Source organism: Conger conger, chromosome 1 (assembly GCF_963514075.1).
Source record: "Conger conger chromosome 1, fConCon1.1, whole genome shotgun sequence".
Classification (NCBI taxonomy): Eukaryota; Metazoa; Chordata; class Actinopteri; order Anguilliformes; family Congridae; genus Conger; species Conger conger.
In genome coordinates this window covers 91,972,112-91,995,542 of record NC_083760.1, presented here as the reverse complement: position 1 = coordinate 91,995,542, position 23,431 = coordinate 91,972,112, and the positions used below count along the sequence as shown (strand labels likewise).

The 23,431-nt window shown below is 40.9% G+C and overlaps 1 protein-coding gene across 1 annotated transcript; it reads left to right on the top strand.

Moving 5' to 3' along the window:
* Window positions 1-13,431: 13,431 nt before the first annotated feature.
* Window positions 13,432-22,904, top strand: LOC133142542 (nuclear GTPase SLIP-GC-like). Its single transcript, XM_061215563.1, has 12 exons — window positions 13,432-13,652; window positions 13,767-13,958; window positions 14,069-14,247; window positions 14,347-14,398; window positions 14,475-14,576; window positions 15,039-15,159; window positions 16,490-16,623; window positions 19,505-19,690; window positions 19,988-20,096; window positions 20,185-20,318; window positions 20,634-20,724; window positions 21,183-22,904. Exons 1-12 carry the CDS (start codon window positions 13,494-13,496, stop codon window positions 21,245-21,247), a joined length of 1,524 nt encoding a protein of 507 aa, XP_061071547.1. The 5' UTR covers window positions 13,432-13,493; the 3' UTR covers window positions 21,248-22,904.
* Window positions 22,905-23,431: the final 527 nt, after the last annotated feature.

Here is a 23,431-nt window from a genome sequence, read left to right as displayed (position 1 = left end):
GTCATGACTGAGTGTGGTAAATTTACAGTAAACTGTAAATGAATGAATATTTTACTTTGTTGGAAACCCAGAATAACAATTTTTACTGTGTAATATAAAACAATATATGATAAAGAAACGAATCACAAAAGCAACAGTATTCTTCAGAGGGTTTACAGTATTTTGACGTTTGTTCTCACAGTGCAATATACTGTAATTCAGAAAAGAAAAATACAATACAATCATCCATCCATCCATCCATCCATTATCTTAACCCGCTTATCCTGAACAGGGTCGCAGGGGGGCTGGAGCCTATCCCAGCATACATTGGGCGAAAGGCAGGAATACACCCTGGACAGGTCGCCAGTCCATCACAGGGCACACACACCATTCACTCACACATTCATACATTCATACCTATGGGCAATTTAGACTCTCCAATCCACCTAACCTGCATGTCTTTGGACTGTGGGAGGAAACCGGAGTTCCCGGAGGAAACCCACGCAGACACGGGGAGAACATGCAAACTCTGCACAGAGAGGCCCCGGCCGACGGGGATTCGAACCCAGGACCTCCTTGCTGTGAGGCGGCAGTGCTACCCACTGCACCATCCGTGCCGCCCACAATACAATCAATTACTCAAAATACATTACAATCAATAACAAATACATACCAAAAAGCAGTATTTTCACTACATAGAGTAATTCGCACATATATTGTCTGCCTATCAGTATCAGAAGTCTACTGTGGGCCTGGCCCATCCATCCTGTCCTATGGCATTTGGCCATAGATTTTCATCAACATCACTCCGAATGTTATCTCTTCCTATACACCGAGGAAAACATATTTTTGCGTGCCTTATCCAGCCCTGGATGTGTTCCACTGTTATGTCCATACACCCAGCAGCCATTGCATCTAGAAGTGACATCTGTTCATGTGGGTGGTGGTCCTAAACCTTCACATATACCTTCATAAACTTCATATTGGTACCTGAGTTCCTTGACACCCTCAGAGTTCCTGTCAAAGGGGACAGTGTACAACTGTTTCATCCTGATCCGATGTTTCTGTGGCACTCTTGAAATGGTTGTAGTGCTTACACTGTCAATGATTGGAAATATGTTCTTGTCTGCAATTATGTTGTTGCGTATTTCTCTTAGCCTGATGCTGACAATGCCCATCCCAACTATTGTATCCTCCTGTTGAGGCGTAAACATTATTCCCCTTCCTCCTGTGTGACTGTGTGAGGTAACCGCTGGGTCCTGTAGTGAGTCAAAGACAAATGTGCTCTGATACATCTGCTTTTTCTGGAGACTTCTCAAATCACAGTACTGCTGTAATATACACATCAATTGAACTCCTTCAGTCAGAATGCTGTAAAGACTGTATAGTACCTGTTGGTTTGCCTGAAAATCCTCACTATTGAAGCCACTGTGGATCTAGGCAAGTTTGGTTGAACCCTCAACCTGCTTCCCCTCAGGGACAGACCATGATTTACCACATGATCAATGACTGTGGCTCTGATTTCATCAGACACAACTGTTCTTGCTCTTCCACGATGTCTTCTTCCTCTACCTCTGGCTGCATCCGTTTTGCCCACCAAGGCTAAAGAATGCAAATGCCAATCCAAAGGTTGCCCCTTTTGTATATGTGGTAACAGGGCACAAACAACAAACACCTGGGTAGGTTTTTCAGCCAGGTGTTTCAACAGTACATATACAGCAAAAATCTCTTCAGTGACAACTACATCTATATTTACCCTATATACATGCACATTTCAATGCAAGTATGATCACTTTTGTATAGATGGCAACAATGCTGCAAACAAAAAAAATTGAATAAACTGAATAAACTTTCTGCTCAAATCAGAATGATCTGTCTTACGTATTTCAAGCATATAGTTTAATTTATCTGCCAAAATGCAGCATATTTCCTTCCACAATGATCAGAATTTTATTGGGTTTTGAACTGAAAGTTAACTGTTTTGAACAGAGTATCTAAATGTCTGCAAAATTTTCTGTATTTGTACAAACTTTTGCTGGTAGTGAACACTGACTGAGAGAGGTATTCATGAATTTTGGAAGAAGTGGTGATTGAATGCCTTTAGTATGAAAGCAATGCAAAAATATCCACTGTTTAGTTCACATAGTCTAATGATATCGTGAATGTGTTAAGTGTTTTGAAAAAGTGGACACGGCATTGAGACAAGTGTGAAAACGATTGTAAAAAACTGTAAGACTGGGAAGACAAATAAAGGTAAGTCACGTAATATTAGTTACATGTGGAATTATAATATCCACTTCCATTCATTCCTCAGACCACTGGAACCTAATTACACCCCATTTTCCCCTCAGAGAAACACAGAAGAAACTGCTCCCTGGAAAGCAGACACCAACATGGGCGTTCATCAATGTAAATCCCAGGGATGCATCTGCTGCAAGCATATATTAAAGGGATCTGATCAATTTCAGAGCACAGCTACAGGAAATCAATATAAAATCACACAATACCTGACCTGTAAGACACCAAGTGTCATCTACGTCATCCAGTGTAAAAAATGCAAGGTGCAATATGTTGGGAAGACCTCAACCACACTGCAAAGAAGATTCACAGACCACAGAAGTTCCATCAGCCATCATCAACATCGGCCAATCTCCGATCATTTCACCAAGAATGGCCATTGTCTTGATGATCTTATTATCTATCCAATTGAGCAGGTCACTGGTTCCAAAGAATTAAGTGAGAAGGAACTGCACTGGATCAGAGTGCTTGACACAGTTGAAAATGGACTAAATCTGGGGCCATATAAATGTGGTAAGTTTCACTATGCATATTTTAATGTTTGATTTTATTATATGCTTTTATTTTAATGTTTTCTAATGTCCTTGATTGCACTTTATTCAATTTTTTACATTACATTACATTAATGGCATTTGGCAGACGCTCTTATCCAGAGCGACGTACAACAAAGTGCAAAGTGCCAACCCATAACCAGGGATAAGTGCGCTGAAAGACCCTAGAGGGAAGTACAATTTCAACTGCTACCAGCACAACAAAGATAATGACCAGGGCCTATTTGATCGTCAGATTTTTATATTTATTAATTTTTTTATTGTAATACCGCAACACACAAATGTATGAACAAACCGCTTACCTAGCCAAACACCGCTTACTTAGCCAAACTAAACATCCTAATACACAAGTAAATATAACAGAAAGACAATAATTAAGGTTTACAGGGAGGTAGGGAGGGACAGGGAGAGGTACAACTTGAAGAGGTACATCTTCAGTTTGCGCTTTAAGATGGCAAGAGATTCTTCTGTTCTGACCTCCTCGGGGAGTTCGTTCCACCACCGTGGAGCCAGAACAGACAGTAGTCATGAGCGGGAGGTCTAAGTTCGGAGAGGGGGAGGTGCCAAGCGGCCTGTGGAGGCTGAACGAAGAGGTCTGGCAGGGGTGTAGGGTCTGATGATTTTTTGGAGGTAAGCTGGGGCAGACCCCTTAACTGCTTGGAAGGCTAGCAACAATGTTTTGAATTTGATGCGAGCCATGACAAGCAGCCAGTGGAGGGAAGTAAGTAGGAGGGTGACATACGAGTGTTTGGGAAGGTTGAAGACCAGAGGAGCTGCTGCATTCTGGATAAGTTGGAGGGGTCTGATGGCGGGACATGCAGTAGTCCAGGCGGGACAGAACCATCGCTTGCACCAGGAGCTGAGTCGAGTAGGGGGTGAGAAAGGGGTGGATTCTCCGTATGTTGTATAGGAAGAACCTGCATGACCGGGTTACTGCTGCAATGTTCTCGGAGAGGGAGAGTCTGCTGTCCATCACCACGCCAAGGTTCCTTGCACAGGGTGATGGTATAAGTGTGGTATCCCCTAGGGAAATGGAGAGATCCAGATGGGGAGAGGTAATGGCAGGAATGAATACCACGATTGGCTTACCTGGGTTGAGCTTTAAATGGTGGTTGTCCATCCAGCTCTGGATGTCACTCAGGCAAGCAGAGATACGGGCTGAAACCTGTGTATCACATGGTGGGAATGAGATGAAGAGTTGGGTATCGTCTGCACAGCAGTGGTAGGATAGACAGGATGTACTCAATTCACTTTTATTTGAATTTCATTGTAAATATTTGTGTGATGTGTCTGATGATAAATGCAAGTTCAAGCATTTCTAAGATGTTGTGTAAGGTCATGGAGAAAAAAATGGTGGCATCAAAACAGATGCATGTGTCATCATCTGATTAAATGAAATGAATAAATAAATGGTAAATGGCTGTCATTTATATAGAGCCTTCATCCAGAGTGCTGTACAATTTATGCTTCTCATTCACTCATTCATACACACAGTCACACAGCAATGACGATTGGCTGCCATTCAATGTACAAACCAGCTCGTCAAGAGCATTTGGGGGTTAGGTGTCTTGCTCAGGTACACTTTGACACACCCAGGGCGGGATAGAACTGGCAACCCTCCGACTGCCAGACTACTGCTCTTGCTGCCTGAGCCAATGTCGCCCCCATATTAGAATCAGCATTGAGAATTGAGACGAAGATGTGAAGGAATGTGTTCAAGCTGGCTTAGCCAGGCCAAACCATCAGAGCTGGCCATCCGAGGAACCTTGTGCCCAGGGCAATTTCTTTTAAGGCACTTTGATTTGCTGTTATGCACTTAATGTATTCTCAAAAGTGTATGAATATAAAATGTTGCACATTATTTCTGCTTCCAATGCAATTCTTAATGTAAAATAGTTTAACGTGCAATGCCACAGGAAAATGTTGTGCCACGAAAGTTAGTTGCACCAGCACCACCAGTTGTCTGGAGCCCTGCTATGTGAGAAAAATAGACTGTATTCATATGCTTAAAGGAGCACTGTCACCCTTTTTGTCATAAAATCATCGTCAGTGTAACCGTTTCCTAAATATGGGGCAAAACTTGGGGCAAAACTTCTCAAAACAAATAAGTCCAGTGACGTCACTTATACGGAACCTACCTTGGCTAGCCTGAGTGATAGGACAGACAGAAGGAGTGCTCCTTTAAGTGGAGGAGGGCTAAAATTATTCAGTTGTCTAGAAAATTGAACGTATATCTGCATTTCATTGTTTACAAAAATGATGCTTTCCTCTGTAAAACTTTCAAGAAGCAGGTACAATCAACAGTTATTTGTCATATATAAACATGACAATAGTCATGTATAGACTATTCTGCGATTCCAGTGTGAATCACATTTGCAGTGAGAATATAATTATTCCATTAAGGTGTTATTCTAACAACTGGTATATTCAATAAAGAGGGGTACCTTCACAAATATGTGTTGTTAAAGGGGCATTCCAGTGTAAGATTTACTTTGAAATCGAAATCAACGCTGATTTAGTTCCCCAATCCCTTTATTATTTATAATTTGATTACAGTGCATGTGTAGGTAAATTAAACGCTAACATTTATGCAGTATTTAAAAAAAGAACAAAATGATGAATTATTACATTTTTATAATACCACCATGCAGACATACTGGAGTAAACTAGCAAGGCACCACACCAGAAAAATGGGGGACTGTTTACACTGAGCAGAACTAACATTATCTAATTTCCTGTAACATAAATAATATATATTTTAAATGTGTTTTTAAATATTTTACCAGTTGGTAGCTCAGCATGAGCATAAAAACAACAAGCACAGTTGTGGTGTTGATATACTTCTATTGATATGATGTAAATGCAAGGCCCTAATATAGAACATGTCAATGTCCTCTTAAAGTAAGACAGCAGACCCAAGATGATGGAGACAAAAGACCAGTGGAACCAACTGAGGGACAAGCGGAAGGATCCATGGAGTGTGAGTGAAGTGTTTGGGGGCCTTCAAATATACTGTGTGGGGGGCCGCGGTGGCACAACAGGCCAAGACACAGCGGACTTGCGGTTGCATTCACTGCAGTTGCACACCGGGGACCGGGGTTCGATTCCCGATCCTGCCAAAAGCCAAGTTTGGCCGGCTCAAGTGGAGCAGCATAATTGGCTCGCTGCTCCAGCGAGAGGGACTTGGCAGGGTTATTAGATCGTCACACAATAAAGCACCTTGGAATCACGGTCACGAGCATGAGACGACACGGCTTGAAGAAGGCGTGTCGTTCTCCTTCGGGCCGCTGAGGGACGGGGTATGGGCGGTGTATCTAATACTAGCTCTAATTGAATCAGACAGGGTACAATTGGCTACCAAATTGGGAGAACATATACACAGAGCTCTTTCTTAGGAAACGGTAACTTAGATAACCACTCTGTACGAGTGTGGTGAGCAGAAAAGCACCACAGAATACACAACATGTAAAACCTTGCAATGGATGGGCTACAACAGCAGAAGACCAGGTCGGGTTCCACTTCTCTTGAATGCCACAGCCTATTCGAATATTGTTGCTGACCATGTGCATCCCTTCATGGCCACAATGTACCCATCTTCTAATGGCTACCTCCAGCATGATAATGCACCATGTCACAAAGTCATCTCAAACTGGTTTCATGAACATGACAATGAGTTCATCGTTCTTCAGTGGCCTTCCCAGTCGCAGGATCTGAATCCAATAGAACACCTTTGAATGTGCAGCTGACAGATCTGCAGAAATCGTGTGATGCAATCATGTCAACATGGAAAAGAATCTCAAAGGAACATCTTGTGGAATCCATGCCATGAAGAATTGAGGCTGTATTGAGAGCAAAGGGAGGCTCTACCCAGTATTAGTATAGTGTTCCTAATAAAGTGCTCAGTGAGTGTACAATTTATGTGAATATATGTGTTAGGTGTCTGGAACATGATGCACATAAGTCATTTTAATACTTCAAGGTTTCACCCACACAATTTTCCAGCTCCTCAGAAAGGTAAAAGAAAGCTCCATGGGAATGAAGATGTGAAATCAAAGAAGAGAAAGAAGAGGAAGATGAAAAATAACAGACAGTCGGTGTTTTCACATGAGACAGAAGAACTTCTCTCAACCTGTAAGTGTCTTACCTTCTTCAGTACCTCAAAGTGAACTCAATCATTAGCAGCCTTTACGAATGATATTAGTTCAGTATTAATTCTATAAGATAGAAGGGAACAATGCTTGAAAAAGAAATGACCATGAACTTAAACTGGATTCAGAAAGCATTTTCATGTCTAAATAGTTTCATTTTCATTAGCTTGTGCTAAATTTTCAAAGATTCTTACCTACATGTTAGAAAAAAAAGAAAAAATGTTCCTTTCTTTTGGGCAACAACATAATGAAATCCTGTTGCAAACGGCATCATTGGCCCATGATATTCCCTTTATATTTAACTTCACGATACTGTTGTATTTCTGTGCATTTTTAACATGATCAGCTACAGGTTTAATAGGGAACTAAAACTTTCCCATAATAAACCTTTAGGTAATTGATCTATTTATTTAAATTCTGACAGAAGGAAATTCATACATTAGAGGTCTTGCTTAGGTACACTTCAACACACATTTTGGCAACTCTCCAACTGCTCTTATCTCCTGAGCTAATGTTGCCCTCCTGAAGGGAATCAGCTTCAACACACACTGATATTTTATTCAGCATAATCCAGCCCATTGGCCACCTGTGACGGTAATTTTGAGCTATGTGCTTCTCGCCGCTTGTCTGGAAAATACCAACAGTCTGCATCCACACCCATTGCGAACTCATGCGATATGGATTTCTGGAAAATAGGGCCCATTACATGTAAAAGCCAACTGTTTAATGCATTTTGTCTGTATTTTAACAGGTGAAGATGCATTCCAGGATGGAAAAGATGCCATATCTCAGGTTTACGACAAACTCAAAGCGGTTTCCTGCAGAGAAAACTCATTTCTGGAAGACTTAAAGTACAAAGTTTTTCTTTTAAAATGAATAATGTGGAACTCAATGTGATGTCAATGTAAACCCAGGATCAATGAACAGCACTTGTTTTAATAGTGATAGGTTGTTACGACTACTTGTAAAAGCCAGCTCTGCAGTACTCTGTTTTTTGAAACAAGAATAATAATTTACCTTTAGCATTAGAATGTTAAAGAATCTGTGACAAGTGAAAGTTGTTCAGCTGCCAATCCTTCCCAGTGAAGTTGGTAAAATTTAATCTAGGCCTTCAGGTTAAAACCTTTGCCTTTGGTTCAAAAGTTCAAGTTGTCTAGCTGACTAGGATGTACACTCAGTGACCACTTAAGGTAGACCTACACCAGCTTAGGTGTATGCAAATACATAATTGGGCAATCATGTGGCAGCAACTCAATGCATAAAAGCATGCAGAAATTATCTAGAGTTTACAGAGCGAAAAATAAAAAACCTTATACCTTTTCAATCAATCAAAATGACTATACTATTGTATTGAGCCCATATTAAAACTATACTAAATGTTCTTAACTTTCTCAATTTTCTCAACCAAATCCAAAATCCCTTGGGATTTGGGTGAAGCTATCACATCCAATTTGATCTGGGCTGCAAAAATTATCCAAGTGACGTGTCTAACATTCTAAACAGTTGTACTGGCCTCTGTGACTTCATCCTTACTTCGGTCAACAAATTTGATCAGATTTTAGCAACGGACGCTGTATCAGCTGTTTTAGAACGTTAATTACCGGAATCACTTTTGCAGCCCGGATCAAATTTGTTGACCGAATTGAGGATGAGGTCATTTTAGAATCTACATTTTTGTAATTTGGCAGACGCTTTCAATCCAGAGCGACTTACAAGTGCACAGGTTCTTCCATAAGTAAAACATAAAATCCATAACTAGTAAAATACACACAAAGGGCTGTTCGAAACAAAATTAGTCATCATAAGTTGGGTTTTTTTTAAGAAGAGGGATATCAGAAGGTGGGGGGGAATCAGGAGGGAGGACTAAGGTATAGTTTGAAAAGGTGTTATTGTTGGCGTTAAAATATGGGGATGGATTCTGCTGTCCTGACAGTGGTAGGCAAGTCATTCCACCACTGAGGAACCAGAACAGAAAACAGGCGTGAACAAGCAGCTTGACCACCAGGTGCTCATAGAGAGGAAACCACAAGGCGACCAGAGCTGGCAGACCGGAGGTCTTGCTGGGGAGTAGGGAGTGATTAAGGATTGTATATAGTTTGGGGCAGTCCCCTTAGCAGCCTGAAATGTCCACACTAGGGCCGGAGCTGGAGGGGCTTGATGGCACAAGCTGGGAGACCGGCTAGGAGGGAGTTGCAGTAATCCAGGCGGGAAATGACAAGCGCCTAGGAGCAGGGTGGCTTTCTCTGTCAGGAGATGACGGATACGCCATCTTCGTATACTCTAGCTAGTAGGCAGTGTCGGTATAGCAACAGTTGCCATTGCAGAACAGTATCCATGTCACAGAGGCCAGTACAACTGTTTAGAATGTTAGGTGCATTGCCTGGATCAAATTTATTGTGACAGGGTCACTTTATTTAATAGAAGCCGGCTGGGGACTGAAAGAGTAAATGAGAGATGTCAGAGGACAACTGGCAGACTGGTCTAAGCGGACAGGAAGGTGGCAGTCACTAAAATGACCATGTGTTGCAACAGTGGTATCTAGAAAAGCATCTGTGAACACACAAAATATCAAACCTTGAAATGAATGGGCTACAGCAGCAGAAGATCCAGTCAAAAACATTTATTTCTAATGAATACCTAATGAAGTAGTCAGGCTACACTGGGTAAAAACCGGAGCTATATTGGGGTTAAACTGTCTGTAAGTCAGTTTTTGTCAAAATGTCTCTAAACCTGTCTCTCAACCTAGATTAAATTCTGGCTTTGCGCACTGGGTTCATTTTTAAACATTTTTATTTGGCAGGTGAAGTTAGATTACATGTAGTTGTGAAAATGATGCAACTGTTTCAAAAATTCTTCAGTACTTTTAGTGAACATATGTAACATTAATTGATAGTTATTGTATCTATCCAATGCAGAGAGAAGATCTCAAGTCTAAAAGATTATAACCACAAAGAGAAAATTTACATTGGATTCTTTGGGAAGACGGGAGCAGGAAAGAGCTCATTGATCAACGCAATTGTCGAAGAAGGCCAACTTCTACCTTCAGGAAGCATGCATGCCTGCACTTCCGTTTTTGTGCATGTACAAGCTAATACTGAATCCAGCAAATACAAAGCTGACATTGAATTCATCAGTGCAGAGGTAAGCAGGTTAACACAAAGCATAAAATTTGCTATAACACAGCAATCCAAATACGGTTCTGACAGTTCCAAGACATACAGAAATATAACTTCATGCTAATGTTGTTAATTCTCTTTCATTCCTTCTTAACGTCAGACAATGGTGCTTTAGAGCACGTTCAAATTATCTCCGTCTTTCGCATGTGCAGGTCACACACACGGACCCTCGTTTTCTTAGTTTTTCCCTTTATTTTGTTTTGATTTGGCATATGCTGCTGTGATGTCAGGCAGAGTAGCAACCATCTTAACTTTGAGCAATTTGCATAGAAGTTTCACAGTGTGAGATTAAGGCTAACATTAACATGTTACGTTCAGTGTTAATAAGAATGAAAACATGTAAAGTAGTTACCTTTCTTCTTGAATGTAATCGCTGTCCATAGCAATCGCGACAAGCAGCACAAATGGTTTCGCACTGAAGTCCTCTTTGGATGGACTTCAGTCCTCTTTGGATGATGAAGTAGGCTCGCAAAGCCAGGAGCAACATTTGTAAGGTGATGATGTAAAGTCATGTCATGTCCTGATAGTCGGCTACTATTGTTTTTGTGCTTGAAGTGGGCGTTGCTAGGAAACCAGAGGAATATACAGTGACGTAATGACGTGGCCCTCTAGCCCGTGGAAAAGCAAGCCGGTTCTTAAAAGGTGTGAACCTTCACCAGCACCAGCCCAGAACCAGAAGTAGGTTTGAGTTGGTGGAAATAGCATACCAGAGGCGGTGGAACAGATCTGGCGCTGACATGGCGAGGCCAATGAGGATTTGTTCACCTCAGAGAGGACGACGCCATTGCCCCCTGTGGTTCTCCTTCAGGGAAACATCCAGCCCGGTCATGTGTGGCCAGATGGCCTTCTGTATGCATTTCCTCCCATTCCCTCACTTCTTCAGACACTAGACAGGGTTCATCAAAGCAACTACAAGCTTCTGCTGGTGTCTCCCAGCTGGTCAGGAATACGACGGCTTTCTGTGCTGCTCATACTCCTCATTGGGAGCTGTGGCAGGTTCCGAGGAGGGAGGGAGAACTGCATAGTCGCAAATGGCATCCAGACCCAGATCGCCTGTTCCTCTGTGTTTGGCCTCTGAGGGCAGTTGTACATCCTGTACTCTTGGGCACCCTCCACTCATTCACTGTATGCAAACAGGTGGAAACTGTTGCAGCATGGTGTGAATCGCATGGTGAAGTCCAGAGTTCTGCTCAGTGCCAGTGATATTGCAGTTTCTGCAGGATGCTTCCAAATCAACCTCTGGAGTAAGGTGTATCGTGCCAAGTGGGAAACCAGACAGTGTGAACTCACACACACACACACACACACTAGTCTCTTGCTTCCTGAAGGGGCCAATGGCAGAATCCACCCTGCCTGCTAAGATGCATGCTTTGGAACGCTGATAACTCAGGGATCACGCTGTGGCTGAACCCATCCTTTATTCCCAAATGTTCATCTCCTTTTCACATTAATCAGAGCACTGAGTTGGGGCCTTTCACCCCCCAAACTCAGGATGGAGGAGGGGTTGGAATGCAAGGGCAAATGTGCCCAGTGCATGCACTAAAGGCATACGTCAGGGCAACTGCCAGCCTTCGTAGGTCTGAATACCTTTTGTCTGGCATGATGGTCACAGCAAGAGCAGAGCCCTGTCAAAGCAGAGGCTTCCCAAGAGGATTATCAAGGTCTTTGCACATGCCAACATGTCAAAAGGCCTTCCTATATCTGAGAGAATTAGACACCATTCCATCAGGAGTATATCTACCTCCTTGAATGGCAGGCCACTGAATGACATATGCGCTGCAGCTACCTGGCCTTCACCATGTTCTTTTCATGTTTCTATAGGGTCAACATAGCTGCTCACCATGCAGTCATGAGCGTTTCTATAGGGTCAACATAGCTGCTCACCATGCAGTCATGAGTGTTTCTATAGGGTCAACATAGCTGCTCACCATGCAGTCATGAGCGATTCTATAGGGTCAACATAGCTGCTCAACATGCAGTCATGAGCGTTTCTATAGGGTCAACATAGCTGCTCAACATGCAGTCATGAGCGTTTCTATAGGGTCAACATAGCTGCTCACCATGCAGTCATGAGCGTTTCTATAGGGTCAACATAGCTGCTCACCATGCAGTCATGAGCGTTTCTATAGGGTCAACATAGCTGCTCACCATGCAGTCATGAGCGTTTCTATAGGGTCAACATAGCTGCTCACCATGCAGTCATGAGCGTTTCTATAGGGTCAACATAGCTGCTTACCATGCAGTCATGAGTGTTCCTATAGGGTCCACATAGCTGCTCACCATGCAGTCATGAGCGTTTCTATAGGGTCAACATAGCTGCTCACCATGCAGTCATGAGTGTTTCTATAGGGTCAACATAGCTGCTCACCATGCAGTCATGAGCGATTCTATAGGGTCAACATAGCTGCTCAACATGCAGTCATGAGCGTTTCTATAGGGTCAACATAGCTGCTCAACATGCAGTCATGAGCGTTTCTATAGGGTCAACATAGCTGCTCACCATGCAGTCATGAGCGTTTCTATAGGGTCAACATAGCTGCTCACCATGCAGTCATGAGCGTTTCTATAGGGTCAACATAGCTGCTCACCATGCAGTCATGAGCGTTTCTATAGGGTCAACATAGCTGCTCACCATGCAGTCATGAGCGTTTCTATAGGGTCAACATAGCTGCTCACCATGCAGTCATGAGCGTTTCTATAGGGTCAACATAGCTGCTCACCATGCAGTCATGAGCGTTTCTATAGGGTCAACATAGCTGCTCACGATGCAGTCATGAGCGTTTCTATAGGGTCAACATAGCTGCTCACCATGCAGTCATGAGCGTTTCTATAGGGTCAACATAGCTGCTCACCATGCAGTCATGAGCGTTTCTATAGGGTCAACATAGCTGCTCACCATGCAGTCATGAGCGTTTCTATAGGGTCAACATAGCTACTCACCATGCAGTTATGAGATGGATACGCTTCCTTGTGACTATGTTGGTATGAGTCATGCAAATTTGCTTTAAAGCACCGTCCTCTGACATTAAGAAAGATTGAAATAGAACAGAAGTATGCATGTAACTAAGGTTCTATGAATTCAGGCTGCCTTACATCATTCATGTCAGATGGAGCGAATCCAAATGTGCAACCGGGGTACATGTGTATCTTTCAGTTAATATAGAAACACACCGTGACTGGTTCCTGTCAACAAATCAACCCCACCATGTTCCATGTACTCTTAAATGCAGACATAATGATAATACACATCGGTGATTAAGGAATTTCTACAACAGGACTGGAAATCAGAACTACATTTCCTGCAAGACTCACTCAAAAATGAAAATGACCAACAAAACAACATGGCAGCAAAAGATGATGAAATTGCACAAATGGCAAGGGAAAAGATTACAGCCATTTATGGAAAAGCGGGACTGAAGAAAGATTACGGTGAATTGGTGGGAGCCAGAGAGGTTCCTGTGATTCCAGGCACAGGCACGAAGACTCTGAATTTTGACACTGTGAGTGCGAAAATAATATTTTTTAAGAGGACGTCTTTATGACAGGTTGACATGAATGTTTGATTTTGGTTTCTCTTAAAATATAAACAATTTACTCCTAAAACTTCTCTACAGGCCAAAGAACTGTCTGAAAGCATTGGATGCTACATTCGGAGTGACAAAAAATCAGAGCAGCAGTTCTGGCCTCTGGTGAAGCGAGTCACCATCTCCTTGCCGAAGTCTCCAGCTCTGCTGGAGGGGATTGTGCTGGTGGACCTGCCTGGAGCCGGAGACGTCAGTAAATGCAGAAGCGACATGTGGAAAGAGGTGATGTCAGTGCTTCAAGCTTTAATCGTTTACTGAATTCTGTTTATTACGATGGTGGACTCCATGGAAAATGTTGAAACTGATGAAAGATTTTCATTAAACTCCCACAGTGTCTCAGCCAGTGCTCCTCTGTCTGGATTGTCAATGAGATGAAACGTGCCCTGTCTGAGAAAGTAGCCGATGAGATCTTTGATACATCATTGAGAACCATTGCTGGAGGAGGAGAGTGTCACAATATCACCTTCATCTGCACCCAAACAGATGACATCGACCCAGAGAACTTCAGAGAGTTAGCTGTTACATTATTAATATCTTCAGAAATATTTCATACACCTGTGTATTGACTTTTCATGTTTCTAATTCTGAATAACTTTTCTGATTTTACCAGAAATTATCATATCACAGATGAGGACCTTGACATAGAAAGTAACATTGACAAGGTAAGGACAGGTTAAATAAATATTTAATATTTAATTGGACATATTTCACAATTCTTATTAATACATATTTTTTCAGGATGCCCCGGAATATGAGAAGAAAGAAAAACATGCATGTATACTGTCCCGTAATGAGATATTTAAAGAAGAAATCAGTACACTCTTCAAAGATAAAATAAAGGTGAGGTTTAGCGTGGTAGCATTACCTGAAACGTGCTCTTACACACAGACAAATACAGGAATAAATATGAACGAATAGGATAAATGCATACAAAAAGTTCATTCTCTATATACCAGCTTACTTTCTCCATCGACTTGATGAAATTGACTTGAAGAAGCATGAAGCTAAATTAACTGTGAACTGAAGGAAAATGTATGTTATCTGAAAGGAGCCTAAGCATAAATAGAGTAGCATTAGCCGACATGTGGCAAGGCCCATAGGTGACCTAATTCATGTTTTTCATTAAGCAGCTTCAAGATAACTTTTTTACTTGAAAAGTACTTTTAATTTAATCAACTCATTTTATCTTATTGGTGGCTGTGCTGTAGCTTAAATACTTCCTATAACATTTTCACAGTAACTTCCCCACTATTACAGACCAAAACCTTCTTTAACAATCATATTTTCTATATTTCATTTAAGAAATTTCTGCTTGGTGATGAAGACCATTCAAATGAGTTCTTTGATGTGTACACTGTGAGTTCTAAAGAATTCAAGAGAATTGCACAAGGGAAGTCAACTGTTCTGGATCGCAATGAAACTGGTAAAACGTTTTTATATTATATATCACGATGAAAAACCAATGTATTTGTCTTCATTAAAGCATAAGAGTGGGTTACAATACCTCCATAGTGATGTGGAAGACTGATATCATATTAAAGGAAGTGTTTGGTCACAATTATTGCTGCTAATGGTAATGGTTATTAAATCGTATTGATAACTCTTGTTATTAAATCAATTAAACACTGATTTTCAAAAATGTGTTTTGTGTTTACTCAGGTTCCCTTTTTCTAATATTATGTTTTATTTAAATGTATGAAACCATTCTGTGTGAATAATACAAAATTATAGAGAATCAGAAAGGGGGCAAATACTTTTTTGCAGCACGATACAATCACTGAGCACTTTATTATTATTTTTTTTGACTTATTGGTTCTTCTGCTGCTGTAGCATGTCCACGTACAGGTTTGACCAGTCTAGCAAGAGACATGAAAATCCCAGTAGATCAGCAGTTTCTGAGATACTCAAACCACCCTGTCTGGCACCAACAATCAATCCAAGGTCAAAGTCACTTAGATCGCATTTCTTCCCCATTCTGACATTTGGTCTGAAAAACAGCTGAACCTCTTGACCATGACTGCATGCTTTTATGCATTTAGTTGCTGCCACCTGATTGGCTGATTAAATATTTCCATTAAGAAGCTGGTGTACAGGTCTATCTAATAAAATGCTCACTGACTATATACACTCACCGGGCACGTTATTAGGAAGATTTTTACTTTATTACAAGTACTTATTCATGCAATTATCTAATCAGCCAATTGTGTGGCAGCAGTGCAATGCATAAAATCATGTAGATACGGGTCAGGAGCTTCAGTTAATGTTCATATCAACCATCAGAATGGGGAAAAAACGTGATTCATGTGACTTTGACCATGGAATGACTGTTGGTGGCAGACAGGGAGGTTTCAGTATCTCAGAAACTGCTGATCTCCTGGGATTTTCACGCACACTAGTCTCTAGAGTTTGCAAAGAATGGTGCAAAAAACTAAACGGAAAGCCAGTGAGCAGCAGTTCTGCAGACAGAAACGCCGTGTTAATGAGAGAAGTCAGAGAAGAATGGCCAAACTGGTCAAAGCTGACAGGAAGGTGACAGGAACGCAAATAACCACACATTACAACAGTGGTATGCAGAAGAGCATCTCTGAACACACAATGCATAATAACTCTGAAGTAGATAGCCTACAGCAGTAGAAGTCTAATAAATACCTAATAAAGTGCTCACTGAGTGTATATACAGTACATAAGCACAAAGTGAAGACTAGACGCATGGTTTAAGTGTTAACTAGCTGTTTTTTCTACTATTTACAAAGAATTGCCAGCGCTGATGGAGCACATTAAGAAACTGTACGTCTCCCATTTCGAGAAGAAAGTGAAAGATTATGTATCTGAGGTTTCTGGAATCATTTCCTATCTTCACTTTTCAAAGGATGCTCTCAGTTCAAAGGTATGTTTTGACTCCATCAGTATGTAAATGTTAATGTGTTTTTAGAAAGTATAATCCTATGACAAAGAAAACACAATTTTATTGCTGACTTATTGCAAACTTCAGGTGCTGTCTGAAATGTAATATTAAAGGGTAATTGCGCTCTACAGTAGATCACACTGTAAATGTGTTTGTACACCTACTTTATAATGAAAACATTTTTTCTGACATTTCCGAAATGATATAATTTGGCAGAAAACTTATTTCTGCATTTTATTCTGGCCACGCCCTGATCGTAAGTGATTCTTTGCAGGCACCTCTATGTCATATCGATGTCAATCAAGATATATAGTGGAAAAATTGTTTAACCACACATTCTTATAAGTTGTATAGAGTGTTAAAGTCCCGCCCACCACAAAAAAAGTAACTGGACCTAGGAAGTGATTTCCCAAAGAGAAAAACCTGTAGTGAGTGCAGTAGGTGGAGCCAGGCTGAATTAGTGAGTGCAGTAGGTGGAGCCAGGCTGAATTAGTGAGTGTAGTAGGTGGAGCCAGGCTGAATTAGTGAGTGCAGTAGGTGGAGCCAGGCTGAATTAGTGAGTGCAGTAGGTGGAGCCAGGCTGAATTAGTGAGTGCAGTAGGTGGAGCCAGGCTGAATTAGTGAGTGCAGTAGGTGGAGCCAGGCTGAATTAGTGAGTGCAGTAGGTGGAGCCAGGCTGAATTAGTGAGTGCAGTAGGTGGAGCCAGGCTGAATTAGTGAGTGCAGTAGGTGGAGCCAGGCTGAATTAGTGAGTGCAGTAGGTGGAGCCAGGCTGAAGTAGTGAGTACAGTAGGTGGAGCCAGGCTGAATTAGTGAGAGCAGTAGGTGGAGCCAGGCTGAAGTGGTGAGTGCAATTACTCTTTCGAAACAATCTGCTGCAATTCTGGTGTTCAGCTACCTAGCTTCCAGATAACTAGCCAGCTTGGAAGAAACATTAGTTTGTGATTTACTGACTTGTTTCATTGTCTCACAATGGAACTGATTAACTGTTTAATCTAGCTATTGACAGAAATTCAAGTATTGTCTTTTTTTCAGAACCAGTCTTCAAATTCCCAGGAGTTCAGCCGACTTGAAAAGGATCTGGTTAATACGTGCAGAACATTGAATTCAACTCTGAGCAAAGTTCACACAAAACTCCAGGAAAAACTGGAGATGGGAGCAAAGAGAGCAGAGAGAACATGCCTGGAAAAGGCCACAGCCAGTGTGCTGGAACCAGTGAGTTTGTGTTAGCCAGTTGCTAGTTTTTGGCTGGTAAAAATAATCTGGAAGTCAGGGAAATTGCAATGCCTTCCTGACATTGTTGCTGGCAATCAATCAATCAATCAATAAATCAATAAATACTGGCATCTCAAGATACAATGATCAACTGAATTTGGAATTTCAGGTCAGTAGTTGCCTATTCCATGACATTAAATATTGCCACATGTTGCCTTGTTATAAACAGGCTTAAATATTGCCGCATGTTGCCTTGTTATAAACAGATTTTCATAACGATGAGCGTAATACGATCATTTTATTGTATTTTGTCAAATGCATTCTGACCTGCAGGCTAAAGCCAATTACTGCACTTTCTATTACTCAAATAGGCCTATTCGCTGAGGTGAATAGTGAAAATTGCTTTTACTTTTTCCCCAAGCTTTTTTATTAATCTTCATCTTTAGCCGATTCAGTTAGTGACGATGTCTCCTTAATCAATCATCAAATAATTTCACAATTTTGTCTAAATGCTTAAAGGAAATCATTTTGACATTGTCAGGATTTTCATTTTGGTCAAATGATTCCCTGAGCTCCATACAATATCTCTCTTCACAAAAGGCACATTCAATTAAAATAAAATATATATATTATAATATATAATAGATATTATAAATATATTATAATAATGTTCACTGCAAGATGTTTTTGTCATCCAAGACACTATTACTATGGTCTATATTACAAATATCAGATGGGAATTAATTTCACATCGCTGGTACACGTTCACTGACAATGTCAGTGTTTTAGCCTGGAGTTTTCCTTCATTAATGTGCTGGCGAGTAGGCCTACTCTTTTACTCAAATAAAGTCTCATGTAAACTTCATGTCACTTCAGAGCAGCTTGTACAGTGAAAAGGGGATGCCTGGTGCATATTTTGCTCTCCATAGGCTACATTGTGATTTTTCATTTGTATTTCTGTTTTTGTACAGGAATGGTGTGATAACAGAGGCCACCACAAGACGCTTAAAGCCTTGTGTAGAAATGATGGATATTACCAATCTCGAGTGTTAGTTGATCTGAACTACACTCTGTCAGAACCTATGTACAAAAAGATGAATGAAAACAACCACTTTCTGACAACATTTGGGTGAGTGACTTTTGCATTGATGTATTTTCCTTTATGCAACCAATATTATACCAATATCTGATGATTCAGAGCGACCAATCATATTTCAGTAATATTTCATCTTCTAATAACTGGGCACAGACCACAATGCACTCTGAAGTACAAGCTGCTAGGACGTTAAATCAACATCATATTCACAAGGTTGAACTGTTTTCTTTAAATTTTTAAAACAGGTTTGTCTCCCTTTGGCAAGGGTTTTGTAAAAGACTACAACACCCATTTTACAAAGATTTGTCACTGCATCTACAAAGCTACAAATCATAGGATTTACATGTATTATGGATGAATTCAGGGCCAATATTATTTGTGTGTGTTTTTTTAATCCTGTCAGAATACAACTCACAAAATATATTTCCAGTGCTATTTCTCCATCGCAACTGTATGACCAATGAAAATGAGGATATATTTTCATTTGAATTTTGCCTGGAATGTGCTTCCATACACAACGGCCCCATATTTCCGTGTTTTGCTCTGTCTAAGTATAACAAGAGACTCCAACACAAACAAATCATTCTAAACTGTCTCTCAAGCACTGGACCTTCAAGAACCTCAATCAAAGGGCAATTTGAAAGTTTCCAAGAGAACTTCATCACAACTGACCTTCTGAAATACAACAAGACAAAGAATGAAGAGAAATACCTGCGTCTGGTGTACATTAGAACAGAGGTGAGAACGCATTTTAATGCCTCTTCTACAGTCGACCTCTCCTTTCTTGCAGTCTAACACATTTCACGCTGAAGTTGAAATTGTACTTCCCTCTAGGGTCTTTCAGCGAACTTATCTCTGGTTATGGGTATGCACTTTGTTGTACGTCGCTCTGGATAAGAGCGTCTGCCAAATGCCAATAATGTAATGTAATGTAATGCTGATTGCAAATATTAGAAACTGACCCCAATGCTCCAGGACAACAATGACCTCAATAGTTTTTCAACAATGAAAAATCTTTCCTTTCATATCATCTAGCAAAGAAAAGTGCACAGGAAACTGGAGAAGGAAATCCTACAGAGAAAGAAGCTGATCTACAATTCCCTCAGTGATTCAATCCGTGACACCATGAAGCAAACATATCAAGGTCGGCACTTGGGCAAGTCATGTCAATTGTGTCGATATTAACATGAAAAATTCAATTGTCAATAGAAATGTGTGAAATGTATTTTCAGAATGCTCTGACATCACAGGAAAAGAATCTTTCAGAAAGATTCAAGAGAAACTTAAAAGTGCAATTGAGGTTTTCAAAAAGACCATGTTCCACAATGCCATGAGGAAGATGCTGGAAGAGTTCAGTGATCTGCAGGTTCGTTTTCAGCTTGCTTTCATGGAACACCTAATTATCCAGGGGGTGGTTTACGCAATGTTCATGGTATAATAATGCATGCAAGGCAGTAACACTTTTCATTACTTAGTTTGTATAAGCTGCCTGAGCCGAATACATTTTATTACTTTGATTAAATCACCCCGTAATATAGTAAAGGTTGCATCATCTTCAGTTTCAAATAAATGTAATGTAGATTGTTGTTACACACAACAGAAAAAAACAGTTCAGATAGAACACCTCAATAAAGATCACTTCACAGGAAACAATCAAATTTGTTTTTCAAACCTCTCACAGAAATACCTTGTGGATCAAATTACGACACAGATGACAACCGCCTTGATGCTGGGTCTAAACCAGATCCCTGAGGACCTGACTGGCCTCCCAGGTAACCAGTGGAAGCCACTCTAGGACTGTGTGAGGATGTGACAGGGCACTCTGTACTGATCCAAATCTTCAAACTGAGTGTTTCCGACCAGGGCCCTGTTTTCCTGAAACGATCTACACACTGAGAAGGTTTTCCTCATGAGAATATTCCTTTATATTTATAAAACCGTCTTGACTGAAGGAATAACCTGAAACCACTTGGAACAGTGGCTGTTGTTAGCTGAATTTAAATCCAAAGCTGGGAAAATGACCACAAAACAAAAACAGGTTCACAGGTATATTGCTGTGTCTACATGGTCAATAACTCCCCCTCCTCTTCAGCATTTTACATGCATGTAAATCTCTGGTCATGTCATGATCTACGGTACAGCAGCTGCTGTTTGTGTCCTGGTTTGTTCAGTACAGCATACCTGCCTGCATGTGTCCATCTCAAACAATGTGATTCATTCTTCATTCCAGACGTTTCAGAAGAGACTGAGATGATGGAGCGATGCTGTGAGTCTTTGGACCTCCAGGTGTTTTAAGAACCGAAAGAGGATGATGGATCCAGAAGCACCAGAATTATCAAACTGATTTGAGATCACCGTGGCAACCTGTCTGTGGGTGCTGTCAAATATGCATTCTATTGATAACCATTTTTCTTATTATTTCACTGACTATGTAATACTTAATACTTACTGCTTAACTGCACAAGGCCACAGATTAACATCTAGGAGTGTTGGTGGAAAGGTGGTCTCAAATACACTTGCAGCATCAATGTTGGCTTTGAATAACTAGTCAACTTATCAGTTCAGTAAGCAATAATGTATGTTAAACTATGTGATACTATACTTCTGCTGTCACTCTTTTTATAATCTTTAATCAGAAAACAATTTTTTCACTTTTTTTATTTTTCAGTGGAGGCTTAATGAAAACATTGAAAAATTAATAATTTGTTTAGTTTGGTGGATTACAATATAGGCTAATCATCATATGTCAGGGTGTGATGACTTGTGTGGGATTTATAGTGGGAACTCAGAGTGGTAGGAATACAGCCATCATATCATGTTTGTTCACTTCTTCAATTCAGTTACTTTATGCAACATATAATCATTTGTTTATTCTCCTGGGACTGACAGCAGGCAGGGTGGGGGGACCTGTGTGCCTTTCCTCAGTTTGGTCTGGACTCTGGACTTCAAATTTATTTGGAGAATTGTAGTTTTCATTTCCATTTGTTTGAATCAGGGCTTTCGTGTTATACAGCTGCAAGGAAGTTTAGGGAATAGAACTGCCTATCACTGGTTTACATCTACTTTTAGTCATATTTAAAAAAAATGCTTTTTAAAAACAACATTTACATAATTTGTATTTTTAGAACCACCTCCATATCAGAACTGCTCTTATCCGCCTTTACTCGCATGGATTTTATTTCTTTGTGTGGGATTTATATTGGGAAATCAGGTTTGTAGGGATATAGCCATGTGTGTTTACTTCTTCAATTCAGTTACTTACATGCAATATACACTCAGTGACCACTTTATTAGGTAGAGCTGTACACCAGCTTGTTAATGCAAATATTTAATCAGCCAATCAAAATGCATTGTTCTTGAGAGTGGTCAGAGGAGAAGGGCCAGGCTGGTCAAATTTGACAGGAAGGTGACAGTAACGCAAATAAGCAGACATTACAACAGCCTCTAAGTGGATCGGCTATAACAGCAGAAGAACAAAAGGGAGGAAAAGTGAATGTCCCACTGAATTGCATTGCTAAATGCTATGCTACTGCATTTCATCATAGAAGGCAGCAGCAACAACTTAATTTAAGAAAACAAAACATTCAATCGCTCTGCAACCACAAAATCACACGGCTCCGTATCATCAGCAAATGATTGACATGCAGCTCTTCATTACTTGAAAAAAATATCTTGGTGACAAGCACGCGGTCAGATTTGTGTACCAAACACAACAACAAAGATTAAGTTTATCCCTGGCTGGCCACTCTCATGAGAGGCACTAAAACATTTGGGCCCCTGGGGTTTTTTTCTCCAACTGTGCTTGACATTGGTTGCAGGCTGCCATCGATAGCCGACTGATTACACAAATGTATTCTATGATTTTTAAATCACACGAGTCGGGACGATAAATGAATACAGACACCACTGCCGGTGGCATTAGGAAGCATCGGCCCCCCAAACATCCATTTTACCTCCCTATAAGTCTAAAAAATAAGTTTAATAAATACCTAATAAAGATCTCACTGAGTGTATAATCATATCAATAATCATCCAAGAAGTAGAATGTGCCCAGAATAAAAGGGGAATTATTCTGTACTGTGTGTGTGTGTGTGTGTGCAAGTTGTTATTTGAACAGTTGTTGAATAGTTAAAAAGCCAAGTTACTTGAACTTCAGTCCAGATTCATTTCTAATGTGGGAAAGCTAGGGCCGAGTGAATGTCCCAGGAAAACGTGCTCTCCTTGGACTGACAGTAGGGGAGACACTCTCCTGGGACTGACAGTAGAGGGAGACACTCTCCTGGGACTGACAGTAGGGGAGACACTCTCCTGGGACTGACAGTAGGGGAGACACTCTCCTGGGACTGACAGTAGAGGGAGACACTCTCCTGGGACTGACAGTAGGGGAGACACTCTCCTGGGACTGACAGTAGAGGGAGACACTCTCCTGGGACTGACAGTAGGGGGGGAGACACTCTCCTGGGACTGACAGTAGGGGAG